The sequence below is a fragment of the Psittacula echo genome (assembly GCF_963264785.1).
Source record: "Psittacula echo genome assembly, chromosome: 15".
NCBI classification, from domain to species: Eukaryota; Metazoa; Chordata; class Aves; order Psittaciformes; family Psittacidae; genus Psittacula; species Psittacula echo.
In genome coordinates this window covers 4,095,711-4,120,278 of record NC_137751.1, presented here as the reverse complement: position 1 = coordinate 4,120,278, position 24,568 = coordinate 4,095,711, and the positions used below count along the sequence as shown (strand labels likewise).

General features: G+C 40.5%; 3 protein-coding genes across 12 annotated transcripts in view; 1 reads left to right on the top strand and 2 right to left on the bottom strand.

Moving 5' to 3' along the window:
• Positions 1-769, bottom strand: part of PITPNM3 (PITPNM family member 3) — a 76,216-nt gene extending 75,447 nt beyond the window's left edge. The window contains exon 1 of the mRNA XM_080629971.1: positions 678-769. The gene's annotated coding sequence lies outside the window, so the exon portion shown is untranslated. The remainder of the gene's footprint in view (positions 1-677) is intronic.
• Positions 15-24,002, bottom strand: LOC308227411 (mediator of RNA polymerase II transcription subunit 31; the record flags this gene model as incomplete). Of its 9 annotated transcripts, none has more annotated exons than XM_080629972.1 (17): positions 15-1,641; positions 3,122-3,346; positions 3,503-3,623; positions 5,517-5,598; positions 6,646-6,819; positions 8,152-8,239; positions 9,283-9,452; positions 11,837-12,036; positions 13,002-13,212; positions 14,137-14,352; positions 15,176-15,238; positions 15,529-15,635; positions 16,352-16,964; positions 17,389-17,532; positions 21,590-21,834; positions 23,258-23,335; positions 23,697-23,759. In XM_080629972.1, the coding sequence occupies 14 exons, from the start codon at positions 17,476-17,478 to the stop codon at positions 1,524-1,526; spliced, it is 2,478 nt and encodes an 825-aa protein (XP_080486098.1). In that variant the 3' UTR covers positions 15-1,523. The 9 variants fall into 9 exon arrangements, 5 of the variants coding, with proteins under 5 accessions (XP_080486098.1, XP_080486099.1, XP_080486100.1 ...); XM_080629973.1 differs by lacking the exon at positions 15-1,641 and adding an exon at positions 1,766-2,484; XR_013958059.1 differs by lacking the exon at positions 15-1,641 and having other exon boundaries at positions 3,210-3,346; positions 3,503-3,618.
• Positions 18,387-23,687, top strand: TXNDC17 (thioredoxin domain containing 17). 2 transcript variants are annotated; one of them, XR_013958063.1, is made up of 5 exons: positions 18,387-18,604; positions 19,171-19,252; positions 19,506-19,581; positions 23,229-23,353; positions 23,548-23,687. XR_013958063.1 is itself a non-coding variant. In XM_080629977.1 (4 exons), exons 1-4 carry the CDS (start codon positions 18,463-18,465, stop codon positions 20,276-20,278), a joined length of 369 nt encoding a protein of 122 aa, XP_080486103.1. In that variant the 5' UTR covers positions 18,387-18,462; the 3' UTR covers positions 20,279-20,533. The 2 variants fall into 2 exon arrangements, 1 of the variants encoding a protein (XP_080486103.1); XM_080629977.1 differs by lacking the exons at positions 23,229-23,353; positions 23,548-23,687 and adding an exon at positions 20,210-20,533.
• Positions 24,003-24,568: the final 566 nt, after the last annotated feature.

The following is a 24,568-nucleotide window of genomic DNA, read 5'->3' as shown; positions in this document are numbered from 1 at the left end:
CAGTTTATTAGAAAATGAAATATCTTGAAAACACTTTGACAAGCATGTGTGTGTCTATATGTATATATACACACATATACATAGAGACAATATGGCTTTAAGTCTTTTGGACTTAAAACCACGCTTATCTCTATAACCTCAGAAATAAAAAAGGTAGTGTTTAAATTACAGAAATCAAAGTCACACATCAGCAGTAACATTTACATCATTACATTTGGTGCAAATTTCAAGACAAACAAAACAGTAAACCAGGCTTCAATAAAAACAATCATTTTTAAAATGTGTGTTCTAATTAGAGGAAATAAAAATAATCTTAGAAGGTTAAAAATTATTCTGTTATAGATTGAACAGTACTGGAGAAAATAAATTTGTCAAAGGCAACACAGTCATGTTGGGGTTTGGGTTACCTCAAGGGCTGAATACTACCATAAATAACTATCACTCACTGCTCCCTCCCAAACTAGCACTTTAATTACTTGAAATAAACAATTCAACATGCAGAAATGCCAACTGTTCATTTATTTTGTTGTTCTCTTTATCTGTGGGATTCTTAAGAGTAAGGAATGAGGCTGGATCACTAAATACTGATAAAATAATAGTATTTTAGAGTAACTTGAGGGAAAAAAAAAAAGGAAGAAAATCTCCATGATATGCTTCTATTGAAAGGTCTCGCTCACCTGTGCATAATGTACTGGTGATATTCAGAAATCAGCAGAAGAGGTACTACATTCAGAAGCTGACTGCAAGAGTCCAATCAGGCTGGTGGCCTGTGAGCATGACGAGTGACAAGTGTTTACATCAACTTAATGCTGTGCCATGAAAATCCTTCCTTTGGATAGCCACATCCCCAAAAGAACCAACCCTAGTATATATGCTAAGTGTGGTGGTCAGACAACATGTTTCTTACATGATTCTGAAAGCCCTAAACAGCAAAATAAACAGCTTTTACTCTGGACTGTTCCATCTTGGCTTTAGAAATACCAATAATGCTTCATTCTTCCAATACAACTATCAGATATATTCAATTAATTTCACTAAGAACACTAAACTAAACCCAATAGCTCCCTTCTGAGGTAGATAAGGCAGATTCTCTCCACTTTAAAGCAGAAAATTGAGGCACAGTACAGCTAAGTTGATGACACTGCTTGAACCCAGTCGTTCTCCCAGTATTTTATTCTATTAAGAAAATCATACATAAAAATGAATGAAGTAATACAGGCATACAAACAGATCAGTATTCTTATCAAAATACATAAACTTTACCTGTCACAGTTTAACTTCATTCTGTTGAAACACTGGCTAAAAACACAAAGGTCCTGATAAATGCAGTATAACAAAGTCTGAAAAGGAAAATATTATGATAATGGTTTTATAAAAACCTGAGGTGAATCCTTTATGGATTCAATTCCTCTGGTGAACAGAATCTCACAAGTTTCTAAAAACCACAAAAAATTACATAACTGATATAACCATTACAACCGAGGCTGACGTTACATTTGATAATGGGGCAGATCTGAAAGCCTTTACTGCGCTGGCTGCAAAAACTCGGACGTGAACACAGCTTCTGCATAATCCTCACAAACATCCTGCAGCTCTGCTGCCACATCACACAGGGCTTCTTCTGTTAACTGCTCTGCAAGACTGAGGGAGAGGAAAAAGAAAAGGAAAAGGTTCAGAAAGTAAAATTCCAAATTCCAGTCATTCATTCCACTGCTACAAATGCTCTGATTTCAAAAGGCAAATATCCATGTTTTTTCATGCTTTCTACTGTTCAGCCCAAGAAAATAGGTGATACATGTTCTGATGCGTGTTGCGTAAGATACCAGAAATTCTATCCTCAGTCTGGGTCATAGCAAAGGACACACTTTGAGCTGAAGTGTTAAGAGATCTCAGTTGCTTTGTTTTTTCAAGCTCTTAGATACTCATCCTTCTGTAGGAATAAGAGTTGACATGCTGTAGTGCTCATTCAAAGGCCATTGAAGCAAATAGGAAGCTTCTTACTGATTTCAGCTGCCATCGAATCAGGCCTTACTGAAAGCAATAAAGTTTAAGAAAAAATGAGAGGAGAAATTTCACTTTTCGGTGATCTCTGGAGCACTGTAACAGATGTTACAGAAGGGAAAACTATTTTGTGTAAGAACCCAATTGCTTACTGGCCTCTTGAAAACTGCCCTTCAGTTTTGCATATATTCTAAAATATCATAAGTTAGTCTGTTAGTGCTCCTAAGACCTTCTGACCGCGGCACAGGAGCGTTTCCTTTAAACATGCTGGGATACGATTTTATGGAAAAAGATTTGTAATGCCCTCTGCTGGTAGGGATAAGTCAATGAAGCATGCTGTCCAGCGGTTTAGTTTAATTCCAAGTAACAGCATGTATCACGTGGCAACAGTGGAATTCAGCTGTCAGGAGAGATTACTACCATTTCATTCATCTGCCAATCCCAAGAAGGTGCCAGTCCTTGAACTACCCATCATCACACCAACTGTAAACAAGAGTACAGTTTAGAAGGCAGAATGACAGTACTGAGAACTGACAAGGCATATTTCAGGTAGATTCAAATAGAGTGGCCTAACCACAGTTACTAAAACTTCTGCCTAATTGGGCAAACCATCATCACACATGATTAACTTCACACATGCAAATAATCTCAAATATTGCAGGACCTGTTCCTGGAAACACTAATGTAGATGCCAAATGCCACTCAAATGAGCTGTATCACTGATTTCAATACTACTACATAATCCCTCACCACAAAGATTAAAACTTGCATGGTATTTTACAGTGCTTTATTACTTTTTCGCTCACAAAAAGTTAGGTTTGTTTTCCTTCAACTTAACTGTTGACGATAGTCTTCTGAAAATAACTTATGTCATCCTACATTTCACACAGTTGTTTCTGTGGTAACACCATAGAAAGATGTGAAAAATCATTACTCCTCCACGTCATTCTGCTCCCATATCCTTTCCTCCCATGAACACCAAGTACAGAAACAGTCCAACAGGCTTCTGGCTTTCAATATGGAACTTAAATGGACCCCTCCCAATGCCTTTCCCTGAAGGACAGAAAAACCTGTCCAGCAGCTGATACATTCACATCAAACATAAAGATACTTCACATACCTCTCAGCAATCTGCCATGGATTGAAACTGCCTACTGCCTCATGGGAAATAAGCTTTAAGTGATGCTTGTATCTGCTGTTATAATCCAAGATGCTCTGGAGCATATGTTTTGGCACAGAAAGAGACACACAGCCCTCTTTCTGTAGAGAATTCTGAGTCAAGGGTGGCAGAATGTCATTTCCAGACTGCAATTTCTCCTCTGCTTCTTTGTTTTCATCAGTGCCACTGGAAAAATGAAATAGTCATTAAGCCAGAACTAGATTTTGAGTATCTTTTCAAAGGACCAGAAAATCTCTTCAAACAGTAACCACAACTTTCTGTAATGAAGACACAGAGCTGATATGCACCACAGCCTAGTGTAGGGCCAAATATTCTACTTACTTGCCATCAAAAGGTTTTTCAAATAAAATGTCCGTTTCTGGCTCTGTGCATCTGATTACCGTGGTTATTTGAATTGGAGGAGGAGATGCAGGTCTGTCAGCAATTGATGCAATTTGCTGTTCTAGAAGGAAGAAAATAACATTTAAAATTGTTTCTTTGGAAGAGAAAGTACATTTACTGCAGGTAAGTCCTCATAAAGACTTTTGCTTCTTTTAAGGGTAAGTCTTTCAGTACTGAACCTCCTAATATGTATGTTCAATGTAGAATTTCCAAGAGCTCAGTGTATTAAAGCTGAGCATTTTAGAAATCCTACCTTCAGTATAGTTTGTTGTGTCAGTGGGCACTTCTACTGAAGAGACAGAAAATACCACTCTAAAACTAGTATAATGTATTGAGCTTGGCAGTAAAACCAGGACATGGGAAAAAAATCCAACAAGATTTGGGCTAAGCCTTCACCAGTCTTATTCTGAGATTTTCCAACTGGTATAAAACAACACCGTTCCATTAAAGTCAGTGTGTGATCAGGTACTCAGCTTGAAAAAAATCAGTGTAGCTTCACTATTGTACTCAATCTAATAGTAAGATAAAGAACAGAGCAGAAGGATGGGAAAAATAACAAGCATAAGTCATTTTTATTAGCATGTCACTGTGGCAAACAATATTAAAGTATGTACACTTATGTATGGAATTATCAAGCTATTGTTTGGAATGCTACCTTTCACTAGTGAACAATTTCCAACTAATATTACTTTGGTCCTTCCCAATTAAAAATTGATGTGAAAAGTTCGTTATTTTTCATCTCAAGGACTTTACATTGGTTCATTTATTTTCTATCCAATGAAAACTAGCAAGAAAAATGTGATCAATGTGAACTGGGAGCATCAAAATCGTGGTTTTCTTTCAAGGATTAAATACTTTTTGCTGAAGCATGTTGGAGAGTGAATTCTCTAGAGAAAAAATCCAGATGTTCTGAGGCTGTAAAAATTAAACTTGCATGTACACTACAGGATCTAAAACCAGTATCACCATCACTTGAAAGTAATAAGGAAAGAGAAAAATCTTCTAAGTTTAAGTAATTTAGTATTATCATCTACATATTGCCAGAAAAACATTAAACTGTCATGGGTTCACTCCTATCTTAATATTTACCTAACATTTACTCTTGAACTCTAAACCATTTAAACCGATAGTTTATTAAAATAAAGGGGGGAAGGGGAAGAAATGGGAGAAGCAAACTAGAAGGTAAGTATCTGCTTGCTTCTGCCTAAGCAAATTCACAGCAGGACAGAGACCTCACACCTTACCTCAGCCTGTGAACTCTAAATAGCTTGGAAATCATTAGCATGAAAATGATTACTACTAAGTAATCAATGGGGTTTCAAAGAAATTAAGTCAAATGAGAACACACTAAATACTCTTCTCAAGATTAAGATTTACAGATTTGCCAGTATCTCAAAACTGAAGACACGCAAATCATGCACAGCTTAACAAGAAAGCAAGTAAAGTGGCTTTAGGATTAGACCTTAGTGGCTTTAGGATTAGTAAGTTAGCTGTCCTCTGCAGTAAATTCAAGTAGTGAATTGGAGGGTACGTACTTATGGAATGTCACCTTCGCTGCATGAAAATCATTACATTTTGGTAGAAAACATTTAAGCTAAGGAATGCAAATGCCTAGAAAAGGGACAACATTCAAAGTTACTTGATGATTGGAAGAATGTGTTAAAGATTCCTATCCTTCAGGTAAATTGCACTAGCAGTGTTTTCCACCCAAATGCAGCCCCAACAAAGACAATTAGAAAATGGCAGCCAGTTCTCAGAAGAAATTCTTTCCCTTTACAACACTGATTTTAGAACTAGATTTTAGAAACAGTCCTCTGAAAGGAGCACCTATAGTAAAAAATGCGTCTGGATGGTGTTATTTGATCACACATAAACAAATTACTTTTACTTCACAACATATGAATTTAAAGATACAGATTACAGAAAAAACAAGTTGTATTAAAAAGGCACTTACCCATTTTGTCTTCCTGGGCCCAGAGCTCCAAATCACTGTAGACAATGCGGTTGAATCTCCTGCGTACAGCCTCCTGGTATCTCTGGTTTTGAACATACAATTTTCACCAATTAACACACAGCAGTTCAGCTGTACTGATTGTTTTGACCTAATCAGAAAGCAGGTCATGATCCTCTGTGGTCAAAGTAGGCTTATTTTGCCTAGTTAACACAGAAAAGCAGTAGGGGTGCGAAATCACAGATACTCCTCTCATTCAAAATGCCATACTTGGAAGATGTAACTAGTCAGTAGCATGACAACTGCTCCCATTTCAGCTCAACAGCAGCTAGCCAAACAACTGAAGGGCCCTCAGCCATTCCTGCCTTACTACCAACAGAAAAATCAAATGTGTGCTTAAGTGCCTCATATGATAAAGACACTACACAATGTAAACTTCATGCTTCCAAGTTACAAATAGATCTCTAGAAGCAAATGGCACTAAGCTCTGTAGATCTGCGTTACAATATATTTCACTGAACAGGAAGGTTGAAATGGGACTTGAACCACAAACTGTGGGAAAGCTGATAAAAAGATTAAAAAAATTAAGAAAGCGATAAATGAGAAAGTTCAAGTCAAGGAAATCATAACCTCATTATATTTACATAGAAAGATGGATAAATAAGGGCACAGATAACCATGTATTTGTCTGACTTTCCCCATGCTGCCCTGTGAAATATTCTAAATTGTCAGAGCATATTTTCTTGAGATGCTCATGCTCCTGGGATCTCAGAGCACACACAAAAAAATCATATTCAAATACTTTCCAATCTGGGAGACAATCAACGTAATTGCCATACTGATTGTCCCATTCACATATTACCCAAGCCATAAAGTCTTGAGTTGGGAAGCAAACTCAGGTCTAAGGGCTCTAAAACTAGCAATAAAACCATTAGGGCAAACCTTCTTCCATTCTCACAGTGTTTTGCTGGAAGCCCAAACCCCTTCTAAGTCTTTCATTTCAGGCACTGACCCAGCCAGAACTTGCTTCATTTAAGAATGTAGATACTTGCAGATATTACAACTAGCAGTAAACTAGGTAGTAAACTAGAAATTAGCACTAATGAGATCATCCAAGAGAGAAAAATCTTACTTCAATTTCTTCCATTCTTTCCAACATTGACTCCAGACTGTGAGTGTCAGCCATAGGCAGAGCCTTGCTTTGGAGTCGCTCATGCTGCTCCATACTCCACAGTTCCTGAGCAGTATCTTCCAAAACATCATCCAATAGCTCTTCACTCAGAATATCTGCATGTGCTGCAACCTGCTATTAAAACAAAACAAAACAAAAAACCAAACCAAACCAACCAATAATACCAAAACAATCCCCCCCTGCCCCCGGCAATGCAAGACAGAAAGATAAAAAAAACCAAACAAACAAAAAAAGCCCCAAACAACTGAGGGGAAAGAACATTTCTTCCAGCAGCTCATGGAAATAATCCAATTGCCATTCAACTTGTCCCTTCAATGAAGATCCAAATAAATTTTTGACCCACACAATAAGCCAAATCAATAAAACCAATGAATATGGAAAACACTTGCTACACCACTTTGTTCCCGAATAGAAGACAAAACTGTCACAGGTTCAGAGATCACCCAGGAATTCAATAAACTGAAGTAAAGGCCCTCATCTCACAAACCACTACACACATTTAACTTCTCATACAGGAACAGCCTCAGAGCAGCTCCAGGTGGTCAAAAGTAAATATATAGGATCCAGGCCACAGCTGTAGCTTTCAGTTATGTCCGATTTTGCCAGTTAGCAATTTCATTATTCATTTACCTATATTACTTTAAAAGAAAACTTCTTTCCCCTTAAGCAGCTGCATTCATTCAAGGCCACATCACGCAAAAAAAAAAAATAATAAAAATTTAGAAAGAGCTTTTTCATTGTTTCATATTGCACGTGGTTACCAAACAATACTTTCGACAGCATGTTTTTAAAGATATGGCTTATATAAGTTGAAATTGCTAAGTTTGGGAAATCAGTACTACACTTCCAGATGCTTTCTGTGATATGGCAAAGATTAAATGTCATCTTAAATGTCAAACAGCTTTACTCTATGACATACAGATAGAATACACCTTCTCATATGTATGAGTTAAAAAGTGGTTTATAAATGAAGAATCCTTCAAACGACAGTTTGTTTCCAAGGAGAGACTGATCTTCTAAATAAAGCGTAAAATCTCTCCCAATAATAAAGCTTCCTATAGTACTAATCATTAATATTACTAGTCCAAATTCATTCAGTCATTAAGTATGGTATTATAAGAATTACTGAGCCAATCTTATCAAGTTCAGTCATGTTCAGTATGGGACTGTTACAACCACTCGAAGCAAATTTAAAAATACATCTACTTGATATGAAGCTAACAAAAAAAAAAAAAAAAAGCAAAATTTAATGCAGCTTTGCCAAAGTCCATTAGTCCATTCAAGGCCCACACACTGAAATAGAAATACACCCTCCAAATGTCCAAAACTCTGTTGGCTACATAAATATGATTTGAAAAGTTGAAAAGATACTGTGTTGCCCCTATATAAATCTTTTCCAGCTCTAAAGGCATTCTTCAAACAGTGGCATGAGCTTGACTGTACTACCTGTGTCCTATCTAACCGAGGTTCTAAGGGCTCCCGCACTGCCTTCTCAGCTCTGTTTGCATACTGGGCTGGAGAAGCACTCCGTGACCTATGCAAAAAAGAACAAACGACAATGCCATCCTGAAACTTAGTATGACAACGGGAACTTAAAAAACCCACATAAATGTCCTTTTTTGGGGACTGCTGGGAGTGGTGAGGAGACGACATCACATCTGACATCATTTATTAGCTCTTCAAATCAAATAACTACTTTTGCATTTTTTTTCATTTCTCCTCTGCTAAGGTCAGTGAGAACCTTCACTCTTCTGAAGTTTCTGCTTCAGGTCATGCTAGTCTTAAAAAATAAAACAGCAGCGTAGAGGGTTACAAAATGGATATTTTAACAACTGAAGAATGAAATAATGTGATTCTGAATATTACTTTAGAAAACTTGCAAAACACTTTAGAGACAAAATTAATGCTGACTTTAACACCATATACACCAGGAAATTCTGTTGAGAAACAGGGATCTTTAGATACATTTCTGCTGTTGGCAAACAGGTAACTTCATGACTATTTGCAAACACTGCCCGGAAAGACAGGCTTCTTGTCTCACCGTGCACACTGCCTAGTACAGATCCAGCAGCTGGATCAGCATGTGGATCTCCTGCTCCAATTGCCACAGACAGTAGTTCCAAAGCTAATCTGCGGAGCCCTGGTCTAGTATGCCAAACATAGCTTAAAATAAACAAGCCTGCACTCTATGACTGGCTAGGACAAAGATATATATTCTGTCTTTTTGGAACAGGGAAATATTTCCCTTCTTAGCATGGTTCTGTGAATATCCATTCTGCATACTGTGTGTTTCAGTCAATGCCCTGCCTAGCACAGTTTGGATGGTGACTTCCAGACAATACTTGCACCTGATCCAGAATAAAATCATAAAGCAATGGCTCTTCCCAGGCTGTATGCACAAGACCACTTTGTGCTGACTGGGAGAAGCATACAACTAGCAGGTAGCAACCTGTGCTGTGCCACCTGCCTTCATGGCCTGACAGCCAGGCCAAATCCATCCCACTTACTAGTACAGATACAGCAGCATTTCCACAGGAAAGCAGGGTACAGACAGGTTCTACTCCTCTCTGAACATACCGCTTAGGTGCAACAGGCGGGTGTGCAGGGTTTGGAGGCATGCAGGGTATTCTGCTCTCCTTAGCAAGTTGTTTGTTCTCTTTTAGCTGGAAAGCTACAGTTGTGTCTTGAAATCGGGCATGCTTTCCTTGAGGCTGTATCTGTCTTGATTTTAGAGATTTTGGTGTTCCCTTAAAATAAACACAAGCACATTAAAAACACATATTCCAGTTGTTGAATTTTTAAAGTATTTTACATTCTGCTTCAGAATTTGTCTTGAAGTCCTGCCTACTTGCCTTGTTACACGTTTGATGCAACTCAAAGGGAAGTACAACTGTGCCTGAACAGAACTTATGCTTAATCCTACAATTCTTATCTTTGCAAACAGTTCCAAGATTTCCAATGTTGCCCTTCATGGGAAAAAGCTTATTTTCAGACTTTCACGCTTAAACTTGACATTAACTCAGAATAGTTCCAAACAGAAGGTTTCCACAGTAACATTTTATTCAGCCATGAAACTAAAATATCACCATATTTGTATTTACTACAAGGATTCTTAGACTCCTCCCCTCAGTACGAATTACTGCAATGCTTAACCTTCGTGCTAACCAGCTGCATGGATAGATATGGGAAGCAGTAAAAGATACATAGGTATACATATATATTACTGTAGCAATCTGATTTTCAAGTTGAAGGTGATACTCTAAGGGAAAAAAAAGGGGGGTGGGTATTTAATAATAATAATAATTAAAAAAAAAAAAAAAATCAAGAAAAACCCCAAAACGAAAAACCCAAACCAAAAAATCCCCAAACAAAAAAAGAAAAAGCCTCACAAACTATTTTCAAAAGTTCATTTTTTTTTTTTTTTTTTTTAAGACCCTGAAATATTCTGTAAAGAACTCACTTGTTTCTATTACAGAAGCCTCTGGCTGCTTGCAAGGACTTAACCAGAAACCAGAATTTGTATTGAAGTTTTATAATTTCTGTAACCATTAAGTAAAATGTCCCACACGACATCCTTGTCTCTGAACTAAATTGGAGAGACATCAATTTGATGGGTGGACCACTCGGTGGATAAAGAACTGGCTGGATGGCCACACGCAAAGAGTTTTGGTCAATGGCTCCATGTCCGGCTGGAGACCAGTAACGAGTGGTGTCCCTCAGGGATCGGTGTTGGGACCGGTCTTGTTCAACATCTTTGTCGGTGACATGGACAGTGGGATTGAGTGCGCCCTCAGCAAGTTTGCCGATGACACCGAGCTGTGTGGTTCGGTTGATACGCCGGAGGGAAGGGATGCCATCCAGAGGGACCTCGACACGCTTGTGAGGTGGGCTGATGCCAACCTGATGAAGTTTAACCATGACAAGAGCAAGGTCCTACACCTGGGTTGGAGCAACCCCAGGCACAGCTACAGGTTGGGCAGAGAAGAGATTCAGAGCAGCCCTGCAGAGAACGACTTGGGGGTGTTGGTTGATGAGAAAATGAACATGAGCCAGCTTTAGTGTGTGCTCACAGCCCAGAAAATCAACTGTATCCTGGGCTGCATCAAGAGGAGAGTGACCAGCAGGTCGAAGGAGGTGATCCTGCCCCTCTACCCTGCTCTCGTGAGACCTCACTTGGAGCATTGTGTGCAGTTCTGGTGTCCTCAACATAAAAAGGACATGGAACTGTTGGGACAAGTCCAGAGGAGGGCCACAAGGATGATCAGGGGACTGGAGCACCTCCCTTATGAAGATAGGCTGAGAAAGTTGGGGCTGTTCAGCCTGGAGAAGAGAAGGTTGCGTGGAGACCTCATAGCAGCCTTCCAGTATCTGAAGGGGGCCTATAAGGATGCTGGGGAGGGATTCTTCATTAGGGACTGTAGTGACAGGACAAGGGGTAACGGGTTCAAACTTAAACAGGGGAAGTTTAGATTGGATCTAAGGAAGAAATTCTTTACTGAGAGGGTAGTGAGGCACTGGGATGGGTTGCCCAGGGAGGTTGTGAATGCTCCATCCTTGGCAGTGTTCAAGGCCAGGTTGGATGAGGCCTTGGGTGGCATGGTTTAGTGTGGGGTGTCCCTGCCCATGGCAGGTGGGTTGGAACTTGATGATCTTAAGGTCCTTTCTGACCCTAACTATTGTATGATTCTACGATTCTAAATTTGCCCAACTTATCTCCTCCTACCAACATTAATATTAACACAACATTACCACTGATTGCATTTTTCATGACAGAGAATGACCAATAAGAGGAAAATATTCCAGCTTTTAATTTTAAGTTGAAAAATAACCACTCTAATTTCAAACATGAAACTAGTTTTGGTAAAAGTTTTCCTTGCTAACGCTGTTACTCATTGGCCTCGTTGTACGGCACCTTTCCAAGCAACAGTAACACTACTGTCATAAAACACCTGATAAAATAGTCATGACCACTAGAAATACTGTAGGCAGATGACACAGTTTATCCCTCTCTGCCTCCTAGATCAGCATAAAAAGGTTGTGAGGAACTGCAAAGCTGGACAGTGTCTTCCATTATACAATAAATCCCAGAAGAGAAGTAGAAAAAGCATAAATTGTTTTATGACTTCAGTACCTGTGATTTTGCTGGTAATAACACACCTTTCTTCTTCAATGGGACACCTTCAAGCATGGGATCTTTTTTCACAGCTCTAGCTCTCAGCAATGCATCTGTGCTTCCTTGTGAAGTGGCATTTTTCTCTGGAGCAGGTGGTTTACTGTCTTCTTGGAATTTATTGTGCAATATCCGAGCACAACTGTTTGTCTTCTGAACTGCTGAAATATTTGCAACATGTATCAAAAATAAGCCTTCAACTAAGCATACTTCTTGCCCTTTCCTAGGGGTAGAAAGAAATACTATTCTAGTAAAAACCAGTGCGAGGTATGAGAACGACAATCTTAAAGAAGAAAACCAATTAATACAGGTTATGTAATAATGTGATAAGCTATAATGGCTTACATGAGGTGTCAAAATACTACAAGTGGTAAATTTATCTCTAACACCACAAGAAAGAATAAAGCCCATTTCCTTTCACATATGAAGGTAAAGAAACAAAGTAATTTATTTTTCAATAAATAAATCATTGAAATGGTTGCATGGCAAACTAATAGTGGAAAAAACCCAAAGTCTTCAGCTTAACAATCAGTTAATGTGTCTCTAGGTACTGAAACTGTGATTACTGGGCAGAAGACATTAACATTTATGAACTGACAAGAATAAAACAGAGCCACCCCCCTCAAAAGTAAAAAAACTGCACAAATCAAGGAAACTCTGAGCCAAGACTTGAGTTAATCTTTTCACTGTAAACAGTTAAGCAACAATAGTTTTGTTGGAGATTTGCTAACAGTCAGCAACTTTGCACTCCAGAATAATGTATCGACACAGTACTATCTAGGTAGGTATTTGGAAATATTCTATATGCATCATTAATGTCAGCTTGTAAACTGCAATTTAGGTATACCTGTGAAAACCCAATCCAAGTTCAACCCACAGTAAAAGAAACGGACAAAACCAGGCAGAACATGATAATAATAACAAAATATTTATAAGGAGGTTTATAAACCTGTAGCCTGACGTTCTCAGAGAACAGCTGAAAAAATGCCTAACAAGGCTGTGTGAGTCTGAGGACTACGTATGAGCTGTCATGCACTTCTAACTGGCAATACCTAACATACTACAAAACTGCGCAGAGGTGGCAAGTTAATTGATAAAAATGTATTTTAGAATTCAAAATACAAACCAGTCAAGAGACTCCTGGCAGCTGGAGGTTTCCTAGGTTCTTGGCCGTGTTGTTGCTTTAAAATGAGACATTTGTTTTCCCCTTTTGGAGATATAAGCTGCTTTCTGGATGGAAATGTATCAGTGTTCCTTGGAGATTTGCCCTGAGATGATGAAATACACTTCTTCATTTTTTTGGGTGCTTGTTTCTTTTCCAGCAGTGAATCCAGATCCTGCACAATATATTTAGAAGGTTAATTACTCTCTCAGTAAAACTGATGTAATAGTGAGACAGAAAATTCAGAGATTCTAAGTAGTTGGAACTTTTTTGGTGTGATTCTGTTTTTTGTGATAGTGATTATTCCTGACAGCTTGCTCCTGCAGAAGCTTCTTTGTAGTATTAACTTAAACCTTACAGAAAAGACTTGTGGTTTTGTATTTACAATTGACTCCCAGCAAATTATCTGCTTACAGTATGTCCAAAAAGAAACGGACACAAAGGCTACAGATAAAAACAAAGAAAAATGACAAAAGCCCACACAACTCAGGGAAGACAGACACATCTTCCAATGCCAAGTCCAAACAAACAGTTCTACCTCCTTTGCAATTCCCAGGCAGTCAGCACTGTTACTGTTCTCATAAGCAGTGCAGAACAGTAAAAATAAAAACACAGCTCTTACAGTTAGAACAGTATTTTAAGGAAAATATCTTATGACTATGGTATCAGTTGCTTTCATTCAAATTAACTAAAATACTGGTTTTACAATAGTTCAGGTTCCATAGGCTCTTACTGTAAAAAAAACCAGTCTTGTAGGTAGGAATTACAGCAGGAAATGTGAATCATAACTTTTCTATTATACCAACAACATGTTTTAAGACATCAGATATCACTAACAAAAGGCATTTGAAGGGCATCAACAAGAAGGGCGTCAGGTAGCTTCTGTGTTTAGGATACAAGTCTGTTTTACACCACCATTACTTAGGAACACATTTATAGTGTGAAAATACATCCTTAAAAAAACCCCCGAACAACTAACAGCAAAACCCCCAAAACCCCAGTTCAATATTCTGCCATTCATGAACATACAACATAGTTTACAGTTTTGTATTTCACTATGTCTTTTCTGCCTTAGCAAAACCAGAGTGTTTTTTCTTACTTCAACTTGCAGCAAAATATCTAGGATAACATCAGAAATGGAAGAATCCAATTCTAGTTTGGCAGAACAGAGAGACAGTTGTCGAATGAGATTGCCCAGCTCCTTGTAGTGGGTAGGAATCTGCTGCTCTGTTTGATCTGTAAACTGATTGGCAAATGTCTGCAAGGCTCGTACAGCTCCTCTGTGTGCTGCCGCCAACCTGGATACCGCTCGAGACTGGAAAATGAAAAATAAATTCTTTAATAGCTACAGTTTCTATGAATATTGATATTATTTGAGGAACTGTTACCAATATTTCATGGAGAAACACTCAGGCTTGGGATAATTCTCATGGATATGAGGGCATTTGTGAGACAAAACAAAACAGGCATTTAAGTAACCTACTTAAGTACTACACACCAGTACTCATATCAAGTATCATGTTAGCTTCAGATAAAATAGCCCGGTTATAATGTATTCAGAGGTTTCCACTACCTATGCCAACAGAGTACTATAGTCGTGAGCTTGATCCTGATGAACAGTTGCACAAACATAGAACATTCTCCTTCCTCCACTTTTTATTACAGAATAAAATACATGCATTGGAAAAGCACAAGAGAACAACAGGACAGTACTGGCCAAAGAACAGGCATAATCTCAGTACTATCTTTCTGAAAGATGCTGATCAGAGAAGAAAAGCACAAAGGAGCTGACAAGACTGAGTGACATCAATGGAAAGTTAAAAAAAGTAGGCAAGGGTAGAGCCCAGTGTTATTCAGAAAAGGAAGTGGAATGAAGAAAGAATTAGGAGTCACATAAAAGCAGAACAACAGCCTTTCTCTTTGGTTTACTGTAGATGGGCAAGAACTGAGGAGAAGAGGGAAGCAGCAAAGGCAGTATCAGACCAAGAGAGACATAGTTCTCTGAGAATGAGATGAAAGGTGCAAGATACAAAGAGAATCTCACTTCTAGAGAGGGCTCAGGTGTACCCTGGACAAACTCAATTAGCTAGAAAGCTTCCTCTCAGTTACTCACAGCCTGAAGGATAATTACATCTTACCTTTTTCGTATGTTTGACGTTATGAGGACTCAGTTTCTCTAAATCATCCTGAATTTCTTTAACCTGTTTATCAAGAAATAGGGGAACAGGGGAAAGTCAGTCAGAATCAGTTCCGTGTCTATAAATGAACAATTAATCTTCAGTATAATGTCTGAGTCAAAGTTTAAATTTTCCAGCGATGACACTCATCTCTGTCCAGTCATGAAATTAGTGACACCATTCAGATCTAAACTAGAATGTTATGGAAGTTCAGAGATAAGCAGATCAAATTTCTCTTGTTTCAGTTCATTTCTGTCAAATTCGTCACAATAAGCTAACTACTATGCATCCCAATTCAAAATGCTGATTCTTACCTGTTGCTGGAGTACATAAAGCATCCGAGCTGAACGTGCACCTTGTTCCTGTCTCCTAGCGCGAACTCGCTGCTCTTTATCAGGATCTAAAATTTCTCTCTCTCCACCTAAAAAGCATGAAATGAAAAAGTTTTATGTCTTAATTTAACCTGCAAAAATCCCGATTGAGACATGAGAACAAACAAAGTTTAGCAATAAGCCTCTTTCATGCAGAACCAATACACAAGGTATCATATTTGCAGGGCTCCCTTGAGCGGTAACGCAAGCTAATTATTTTAACTCTACATCATGTTTCTATCTAGAATTTGACAAAACATTCTTATATAATATAGCCTATTAGTTATAGCTACCAAAAAAACACAACCTCTTAGTTTCATGACAGCAATGCAGGTAAAGCACTCAAAGTTAGGAATAGTTAAACTTCCAAGTAGTTATTACAAAAGAACCACTGCGTGCACTGGGGCTGGCTGCCATGGAGTTGGTCTTCTTCATGGTCACCAGTATGTTGCTGGTTTGGATTTATGACTAAAAGTGTTGATAGCACCCTAGTGTTTTGGCTATCGTTGAGCAGTACTTGCACAGCACTAACTATGCCCTATCAGTGCACAGCCTGGGTGTGTGCAAGAAACTGGGACAGGACATGACCAGAACAGCTGACCCCAACTGACCAAAGGGATGCTCCATACCATGCTCAGCAATAACAAAAATGGACTTTTTGGGGAAGGAAGGTAGCCATTGCTCACAGGTTAGTTGGGCATTGCATCTACCTGTGGGAGGTAGTAAGTGATTGCCTTTTCATCACATGATTGTTGTTGAGTCTTACCTTTTTTAGTCAATTCTTCGATTTTCTGGACATAGTTCCTCAGCTCCTTGTGCAGCCGTCGGACTTCCTGCATCCTTCTATCTTCTTTTTTGTTGATGCTTGGCTTGGGGTCTGGCCCTGTGCCATGACTGGGTGGAGAGCCCAGACCAGCCGGTATTAGCATTCCCTTATTTGGTGTATAGAGATAAACTTTAGTGCCAGAGGTGGCAGTCTCCACTTTGGATGCCTGACCAAGCTTCTGCTGATATTTCAAGCAAGTTTGAGACTTGAGTGCATTTTTATTTTCTGAGATTTCAAATACTTCAGCCTTCTGCTGCTGTGACTTCTGGGCCAATAGAGGTTTACTGGCAGCATCTCCAAATACTTGCTGTTTCACTTGCTCTTCAAGTTGTCTTCGTTTTATGTCCCTTTTGGCTAGCTGAATAGCCAATTTTAGTCTCTCTTCAGATACCACTGAAAATATGCCAGAGCTTCTCATGCTGGGGTCCTCACTTCCACTGAGATTTCTCTGATTATTGGACGTCTTCACTTTTTGTATTATAATTGGACGGGGGTTAGAGAATCGGAGAGCCAGGTTCTCTGGAGCTGCAGGAACATTTCTGTTGAACTGGAGCTGTTCCAAAGTGTAAAAAAAAAAAAAAAAAATAATCTAATGTTACACAGGTCACTTTCCACAGGGGATGTGCCTATAGTGTCAAAAAGTAAGGAAAACAGACCTTCTTTCATACCAGAATGCATTCTGTCGTGACAGTACTTCTTCAATGCACGCAAAGTATTCCATTCACTCAGACAAATACCATTATTCAAAATTATTTTGAATTAAGCATTTAGATCATCTTATAAATTGCATTTACAGATGTGGTTTCTGGTCTATACCCTTACAAAAAGGCAGCGTGAAGATTATGTATGACAGCGTCATGAAAGCAAGTATGAAGATTGATGCTCACTAGCAGGCTATCTTAGTTGGCCATTGTCATCTTTTTGTAACAATCACAAATGAAAGCCAATTCAGCATTGCTGCAGAAGTCAAATAATACCTGTGTTTGTAAAGCCTTTGCTTCGTTCCTGTAGAGCTGGGTAGCGAATGCAAATGTATCATCAGACACAGTAGCCTTGCTTGGTCCCATCACATAGGCTTGATGCTGAAATTCCAATTATTTGTCTTTTCCTTACAATGACAACTATAAACATAAGAAGAATCAAACGTTATTTCTGCCTCTCAAAAGCAATCCCAGGTCATGCATTCCCAATGCATGGAAAGTGCATTGTGCACTCACACGGATGGTATCAAATCCTGTCATTTCAAGCAAATTTTACAATTTATATCGCTCTTTTACACACAGCCACAGAGAGCTGAGGAGCGCCACTACAGACAACCAGGCTCACACCGTGAACCACAAGACTGCTGCAGTACTTTTATAGCTATTATGTACCTAAAAGAGAAATAGCATACTGCAAAGACAAGAAAACAGATTAGCACGACAGCTTAAGGGATTGCTCAAGGTACACGGTCTGTACAAAAACCATCGGTGTCAAAGGAAAGCAGATCAAGGGCATGCTCGTGCCTAAGGTTTTGCAGAGAAGGTTTAAACTAAACTAGTTTAAACTAAAGGCGATGCGTGGAGGCAGGCAGGTGCGCGTCTCCCTCATCTGCTCTGGGAATTAAAAAATGAGCAGGACCCAACACGTAATGCTGTTAAAACTCCTTATCGCGACTGAGGCTTTGCCTCTGCTCCTCGCCTCGCTGCAGCTGTCCTCGGGCCTCGCACGACGCGCTCCTTGCGAGGGGGCTCCAGCCGCACAGCCCATACTCGGCCCGCCCCACGTGCCACCTCCCCTCACGACATCCGGACGGCCGAGACTGGCACCGGGGACCGCCCCGCGCTGCCACTGAGGGAAGGAGAACTGACGATGGAGCGGCCCAAACCCGCGGTGACACCTACCGAGACGCTATTCAAACCCGCCCCTGCCGACCGCCACCGCAGAGAACGCCGGGAAGGGCGCGGAAGTACGGCGGCCGGCGAGGGGCGAGACAGAGCCCGGGCTCCGCCCCGCTACTGCCCGGGGCGAGGCGGAGCCCGGGTCCCGCACCGCCGCGTCCCTCGGGCACCATGGCCTGGGAGGAGAAGCAGGTCCGCGGGTACCCCGAGTTCGTGCAGACGGCGCAGCGCTACCATGGCCGGCCCATCTTCGCACTGTTCTGCGGCGACAAGGATGCCGAGGGCAAGAGCTGGTGCCCGGACTGCGTGACGGGTGAGGCCTGTGGGACGTCCCCCTCCCCGCTGTGTGTGTGGGGGGCTGGGTGGGGAAGCGCCCTTTGCTCTCGTGAGGCCCCGGCAGCAGCGGAGGCAGCGCCGTGGCGGCCTCGCGCTCAGCGCCGCGGGGACCGTGCCTTTTATGCCCTAGCCCCGCGCAGCGCCCGGCGCGAAGCGGCCTCACACCACCCGGCCTCCGTTACCGGGGATCGGAGCGGACTGGGCCGAGTTCCGGTTGAAGCCCTCGCTGCAGTTGCCGAGGCCGGGAGTCCCACCGAGGTGTGGGTCGCGACCGGGGCTAGCTAAAGGTAATGGGCTGCAGCCTGCCCTGCCCTTGCTGGCCACGTTGCACTGAATGGCAAGTGATGTAACATGCTCTAAAGACAAGTCCCTTCAAGGTTGAACTGAATTCTGCACAGCTCATGGATAACCAGAGGAAACAAAACACAGATCTCTGTGTGAAGCAGGCAATGTTTGTTAGCAACCTGGCTGGTCAGAGCAGATCTGTGTCATTCTGTAGCATGATGAAAGTATCAATAGAGTTCTTAAAATTTTATTTTCCAGCTGAACCGGTTGTGAGGAAGGAACTTCATAACATGCCTGATGAGTCTGTATTCATCTACTGCCTAGTAGGAGACAGAGCCTAGTAAGTAACTGTTTTAAAACCAACAACCAGTACAGTTTTGCTGTTTCTGGGCTAGAGGTTAATTAACCTGTTGGAACAAGTCACTAAACTGTGCTTTTCTGCAAGGAATGAGGCATTGGTTTTGAGTTCACATCCCTAATGTGAAGTAGCTGCATATTTGCTCTGAGAAGCGGGGCGGGGTAGTTATGAATCATCCTTTTGCAGGAATTTTAACTGCACCTCTACAAGCTGTTAACCGTTTCTTCCTGAACAGCTGGAAAGATCCCAACAATGAATTCAGGAAGAATCTGAAATTAACAGGAGTGCCTACACTACTTAAATATGGAACAGTAAGTGATACATTGTATGTTCTGGATCTACAGGCATTCAAATGGGAATCTGGCAGGAACTTATGACTGTAAATGAATTAGTCACATACGTTGTCTGATACCCTCTCTTGTTGAAAAAGAGCAGACAATTAGGAACAATTTTGCTCCCACCCATGCACATTTTCTGGCTCACACAGTTCCTCAAAAGAAAGCCACTGCGCTTTCAGCATAACGTTGTCTATAATAAACAAAAATGCAATAGGTAAATTTAACATGCAGTGGTTGAGAGGCAGAGAAAATTCTTAGCAATATACTGTTAGTTTCCTGACTTGCAGCTCCTGAAATTTAAAACAAATCCAAACGCTGAATTATAGGAGTGAGGCTATGTGCAGTATACTCTTGATTCAAATGGAGTGCAGCTCAAGTTTTAACTTGTGCATCTATTTAAATTAGCAATTACTTTCTCAGAAATGCCTCTTCCAAGGCCACAAAATCCTCAGGCATTTTCCAGTTATTCTTACCTTGCTTGTTCCACCTCACCCTCCCCAGAAAAAAAATTTCTGGAGTATGGCTAATGTTAGTAAGTACAAAAATGTAGTCTAGAACAGGGTTTTGAATTCCCCCTAAAGCATCTTAACTTTTATTTCAGCCTCAGAAACTGGTTGAAGAAGAATGTTTTAAAGCAGAGCTTGTGCGTATGTTGTTTACTGAAGACTAAGTCCTCCAGTAGTCAATCATTTCTGAAGACATTAATCTCAAGTTGTTTGTGGTGTCCTTTCAAGGAATCCTTAACCTTTCTTAAAACTTTCATGGTTAACTGGACTAGTCAAGATAAATATCATTAAATTTTAGGTTCCAACCTTCCACTGAAATCTTGCAAGAAAACCCCTGTATCTTTCTTTTCATGTTAAAATAAACTTGAGTTTGAAAACAGTCTCTTTTCAAAGGAGCTGTGCTCATGTTATAAATGGAGAGTGCAGCCTACAGTTACTGAAGAGAAAGGCTTAACTGCTGTTACAGCTTTAACAGTAAGGGGTAGGGGGTTGGAAAAACAGAAAAACTCCTTATTCTTCCTAAATCTGAATTCACATAGCTACTGAAGCTACTGAATGTCAATATGTTTACTGGTTTATTTGTTCAGTCTTAAGTATGATAAGCTGAAGGCCAACAAGTCTTTGGGTCACTGATCACATATTAGCAGTTGCAGTGCCTGCTCCTACAAGGCTATCAAATGTAACATGCATGCAGCACGAATACAACCTAAAATATGAAATATAACCCCCTGGAAACTGCTAATATCTGTGTTCTTACAATACAAACTATACAGGAATAAATGACAAATGCTTCTCCAATCCTGCTAGAGCATGTACACCTTTTTTATAACACAAATTCTTTTCACTACACATCCTGTAGAGAAGCCCAGGGGCAGTCACTACTGCACTGGCAGAAAGCCAAGATTAAAGTAAGCTGACTGTAATGGAATAGATACAACTACAGCCTATTTCCTTCTGAGTATCTGCAAAGTTTATTATTACTTATCTCTGCCCCACTCCTGCAGTCCTCTTGTCACACTTTGTTTTCTATATGACCCCCAGCAACAAGGATTACCAGGTAAACTGAAATAACAAGTAATAGCTCAGGTTGGTTTCAAGGCAAAAATCCACAATTTAGATTTTGTAGGACACTATTATTTCAACTTTGCTCATCCTGCAGTTACAAGAAGTAGTACATGGGGGAGTTCTTAGTCACACTTAAAATACATCATTATTCTCCAGGGAAAATGCCTAAGAACAGACTTCTGAGCTACACTTTTTGTTATTTAAATGTCAGTAGTGTCAGATTTCTTTTTCAAAATCAAAAGGAATCAGTAATTGCAGTAATGCTCTTACAAAATTGTCCATGCTACAAAATAAACTGCAGAGGGTTTATCAGTCTTGGATTTTTAAACAAGATGAAATTTAAAAAAAGTCAATAAATAAAACAATGAAACGTACACCCCCGAGAGCCAAACCAACACAAGGGTTCCTACCTCTCCTAAGCACTCACATAAAGTAACCTCATCAACACGCTCCCACATGGTCTCATTTTACAGAGGTGTTGTTTTGTTGCTGCTGCTCTGCAAGTGCTTGCTGGAGGCGCATTCTTTTCCTGGAATAGTGCTGCCAGTGAAGAATCTGCTGCTCGTCAATGAACTTGGCACACTGAGCATTCACCAGTTCTTTGCGGAAATGTTCATACTGGAGCAGCTCTAACATATGCAAGCACTGCGGATACCTGCATTAAAAATAGAGGCACTTTAATACAGGTTTTTGCGAGATGCATTAAAACTGGAGTCTCCAGAAATTCTGCAGTTCTTTTAGTTCTATCATGTATGTGTTTTACTCAAATATCAAATCACCAAAGACTGTACATATTCCACTGTTACACGCTGTAACTCAGTAGCTTCAGTATTAGGCTAGGAAACAACAAGTCCACTAACAGCTTCTATAATACATACTTGCTTAGAGTAGCTTTTCTAATGGCTAGATTTCACTAAAGCAAATACACAAGTACAATATCCATTTCCAGAACTCAAAGAACACAACCAAGAGGGAGTCTGCATACTCACAAAAATGCAAAGACATCGTTTGTTTCATGTAAGCATCAACAATGCAGAATTACTCTCCAAATGTATTTACTGGGCCTAACTGAAGTAGTTCTGTACCATAATGGTCAACAGTTTTACGTTCAACAAATGCTAAAGTGCAGATGAAGGCTGCAAAGGGAAGATTCCATGCACAACCCGTGAAAGACAAGTTTTCTATTCTTGTCTATTGATACATCTGCACTGTTGGAAAACAGGAAAATTTATGATGCATATAAACACAGCGGAGAGAACAAAGGTAAGGTTACAGGTGGAAATCAATTACTGACATGCTGCTGTACAGTACATAACAGAAGGTAAACAGAATCATTAAAATGCAGAAACCAAAGTGATTTTAACACTTACTTCAGGTATTTTGCATATTCAGGTTCTTTCCAATAAAGTAAATATTTAAGATAATTTACAAAAGCTTTGTCTTTGAAATAGCCTCTCTGTGCAAGAACTGAAATAAAATAACAAAGAATTGTCAGTTACAGCTGCATTAAAAAATATGTCGACCTTGAAGAATAAGTATTCACAAAACTATACAGAGGCACTTTAGTCAAAACTTCATGATTACAAGCAAATTTTGATAATTAAAAATTAAGAAAGAAAAAGGAAAAATGTATTTTTATGTCAATCCTGACAGTATGTATCTTTTATAAAACACCAAGGAAGAAAACAGCTTTTTGAAACAGGAAATTTTGACAGCATAAAAATTGGAAGGGCATTATGTATAGTGCCTGAAATTCTGTTTTCGGATAAGGAACACTGTTAACTTGACATTACTTTTTACCTACAGACCTCAACTTTTTTTTTTTTTTTTTTTTGATCCCCCAGATAGATGCATTATTTTATATTTTGACTAATGAAACATTTGACATTTTTTAAAACTCACCTGTTAGAAATACAGACAAATTAAATTATTGACAGACCACCTTTACGCTGTGAAAGACCCACTCCTTTTTCTTTGTTTAGCTCTCTCCCTCCTGTTTAAACATTCCCAGGAATAATAAACAACATTAAAACTATACTCATTCCTCAGGATCCCAACAGTTACTGTTCAGTACTCACAGTTGAGGTAATTCGGATTCGCCAGACACTGAACAAACTCTAACTCCAGCTGGAACCGAAGTCGATTTCCTGTGTCATCTGACAGCGAGAAAAGGGGTAAGAATTTGACCCACACCATATATTTTAAAGAAATTTTCTCGGTTTGAGCCACACAAATACAGAAAACGTGTTTAAACAGGAGAAAAAGTAACTCCCCATAATAATACGGATTAATTTAGCAAAGCCTTCAGTACATCAATCGGCATTTGGCCTGCATTATAGACATGCTGAGGTTGGTTTGTTTTTTACAGCCAAGTGCGTGCAAAGAATGAAGGAATGCCCAGTGACATTTGGCTTAGAGTGAAGGAAAAGGGAACAGCAAGAAGCCTGGAGGCCTCGTGCTCTCAGATTTGCAGCTGAATCCTGACACGAACACCTATTAATAACGGGGCCGAGGTACCCAAGGAAGCGGTGCCCGAGCTCCGGGAAGGCTTCAAGCTCAAAGCTACGACTGCGCCCTCTGTCCCCCGTCACGGACGGCGGCAGTGGAGCCAGCGGGGCCGCGCCCGGCCGAAACAGAGCAGAACAGGAGAGGGTGCGAGGCACGCCCCAAGCTCCCTTCTCCGAGGAAGCGGGCTCCCAACCCGCCCAGCGCCTGCCAGCCCCGGCTCCCGTGCGGTCCCGCCGGACCCAGCTCTCCGAGCACTCCTCACCTGTGTCCATGGCAGCCTGCAGGCCTGCGCCACCCGCCAGGAACAAGATGGCGGCGGACGGAAGCCTGGCGGAGAGCAGCACTGAGGTACGCTGGGAAGGAGGCGGTGGTAGCCCGGCAACGGCCTGGGCGGCTGCTCGTGGTGGTGGTAGCAGAAGTCACCCATCAAAGTACGAGCGCAGTGTTTTTAACGAGCAGAGGTCAGTTTTACAGCGATCTCTGCACTCTGAAAACCTTGCAAGAAAACCAGAGGGATCTCTGACCGCTTCACCGAGCACCTTTATGTAGTAGCATCCAAAAACCTGAAGCTTTCACTGCCTGGAGAGAAAAAAGGTCACATATGCAATGCTAGTGTGAATGGGATCCAGTCCAGGCATAACATCCTATGGCTACACTTTATAGGCTTGTTTCCTAACAAGAGACTATTCCTTCTAAAATAATGTGGCTGGAAAGGTGAGTGTTTTGTTGGTGTTCGCTGGGTGTCCCACACCAGCGGTGTGACTGATCCTCTGGGAAGATGAGCAAGGAGATGTTTCAAGAGCACATTTCTTGGACTTCTGCACTGCCCCAGAACAATAGCAACAGAACTCTGGGGGAGACTGCATGTTAAATGTAACTGA

What these genes read in the sequence shown, in the direction of transcription:
- TXNDC17 (XM_080629977.1), top strand. Translation starts at nt 18,463, where the DNA reads ATGGCCTGGGAGGAGAAGCAGGTCCGCGGGTACCCCGAGTTCGTGCAG. An exon ending in CTAGTAGGAGACAGAGCCTA is followed by an intron (nt 19,253 to 19,505) that starts GTAAGTAACTGT and finishes CTTCCTGAACAG; the next exon opens with CTGGAAAGATCCCAACAATG. An exon ending in CACTACTTAAATATGGAACA is followed by an intron (nt 19,582 to 20,209) that starts GTAAGTGATACA and finishes CTTTTATTTCAG; the next exon opens with CCTCAGAAACTGGTTGAAGA.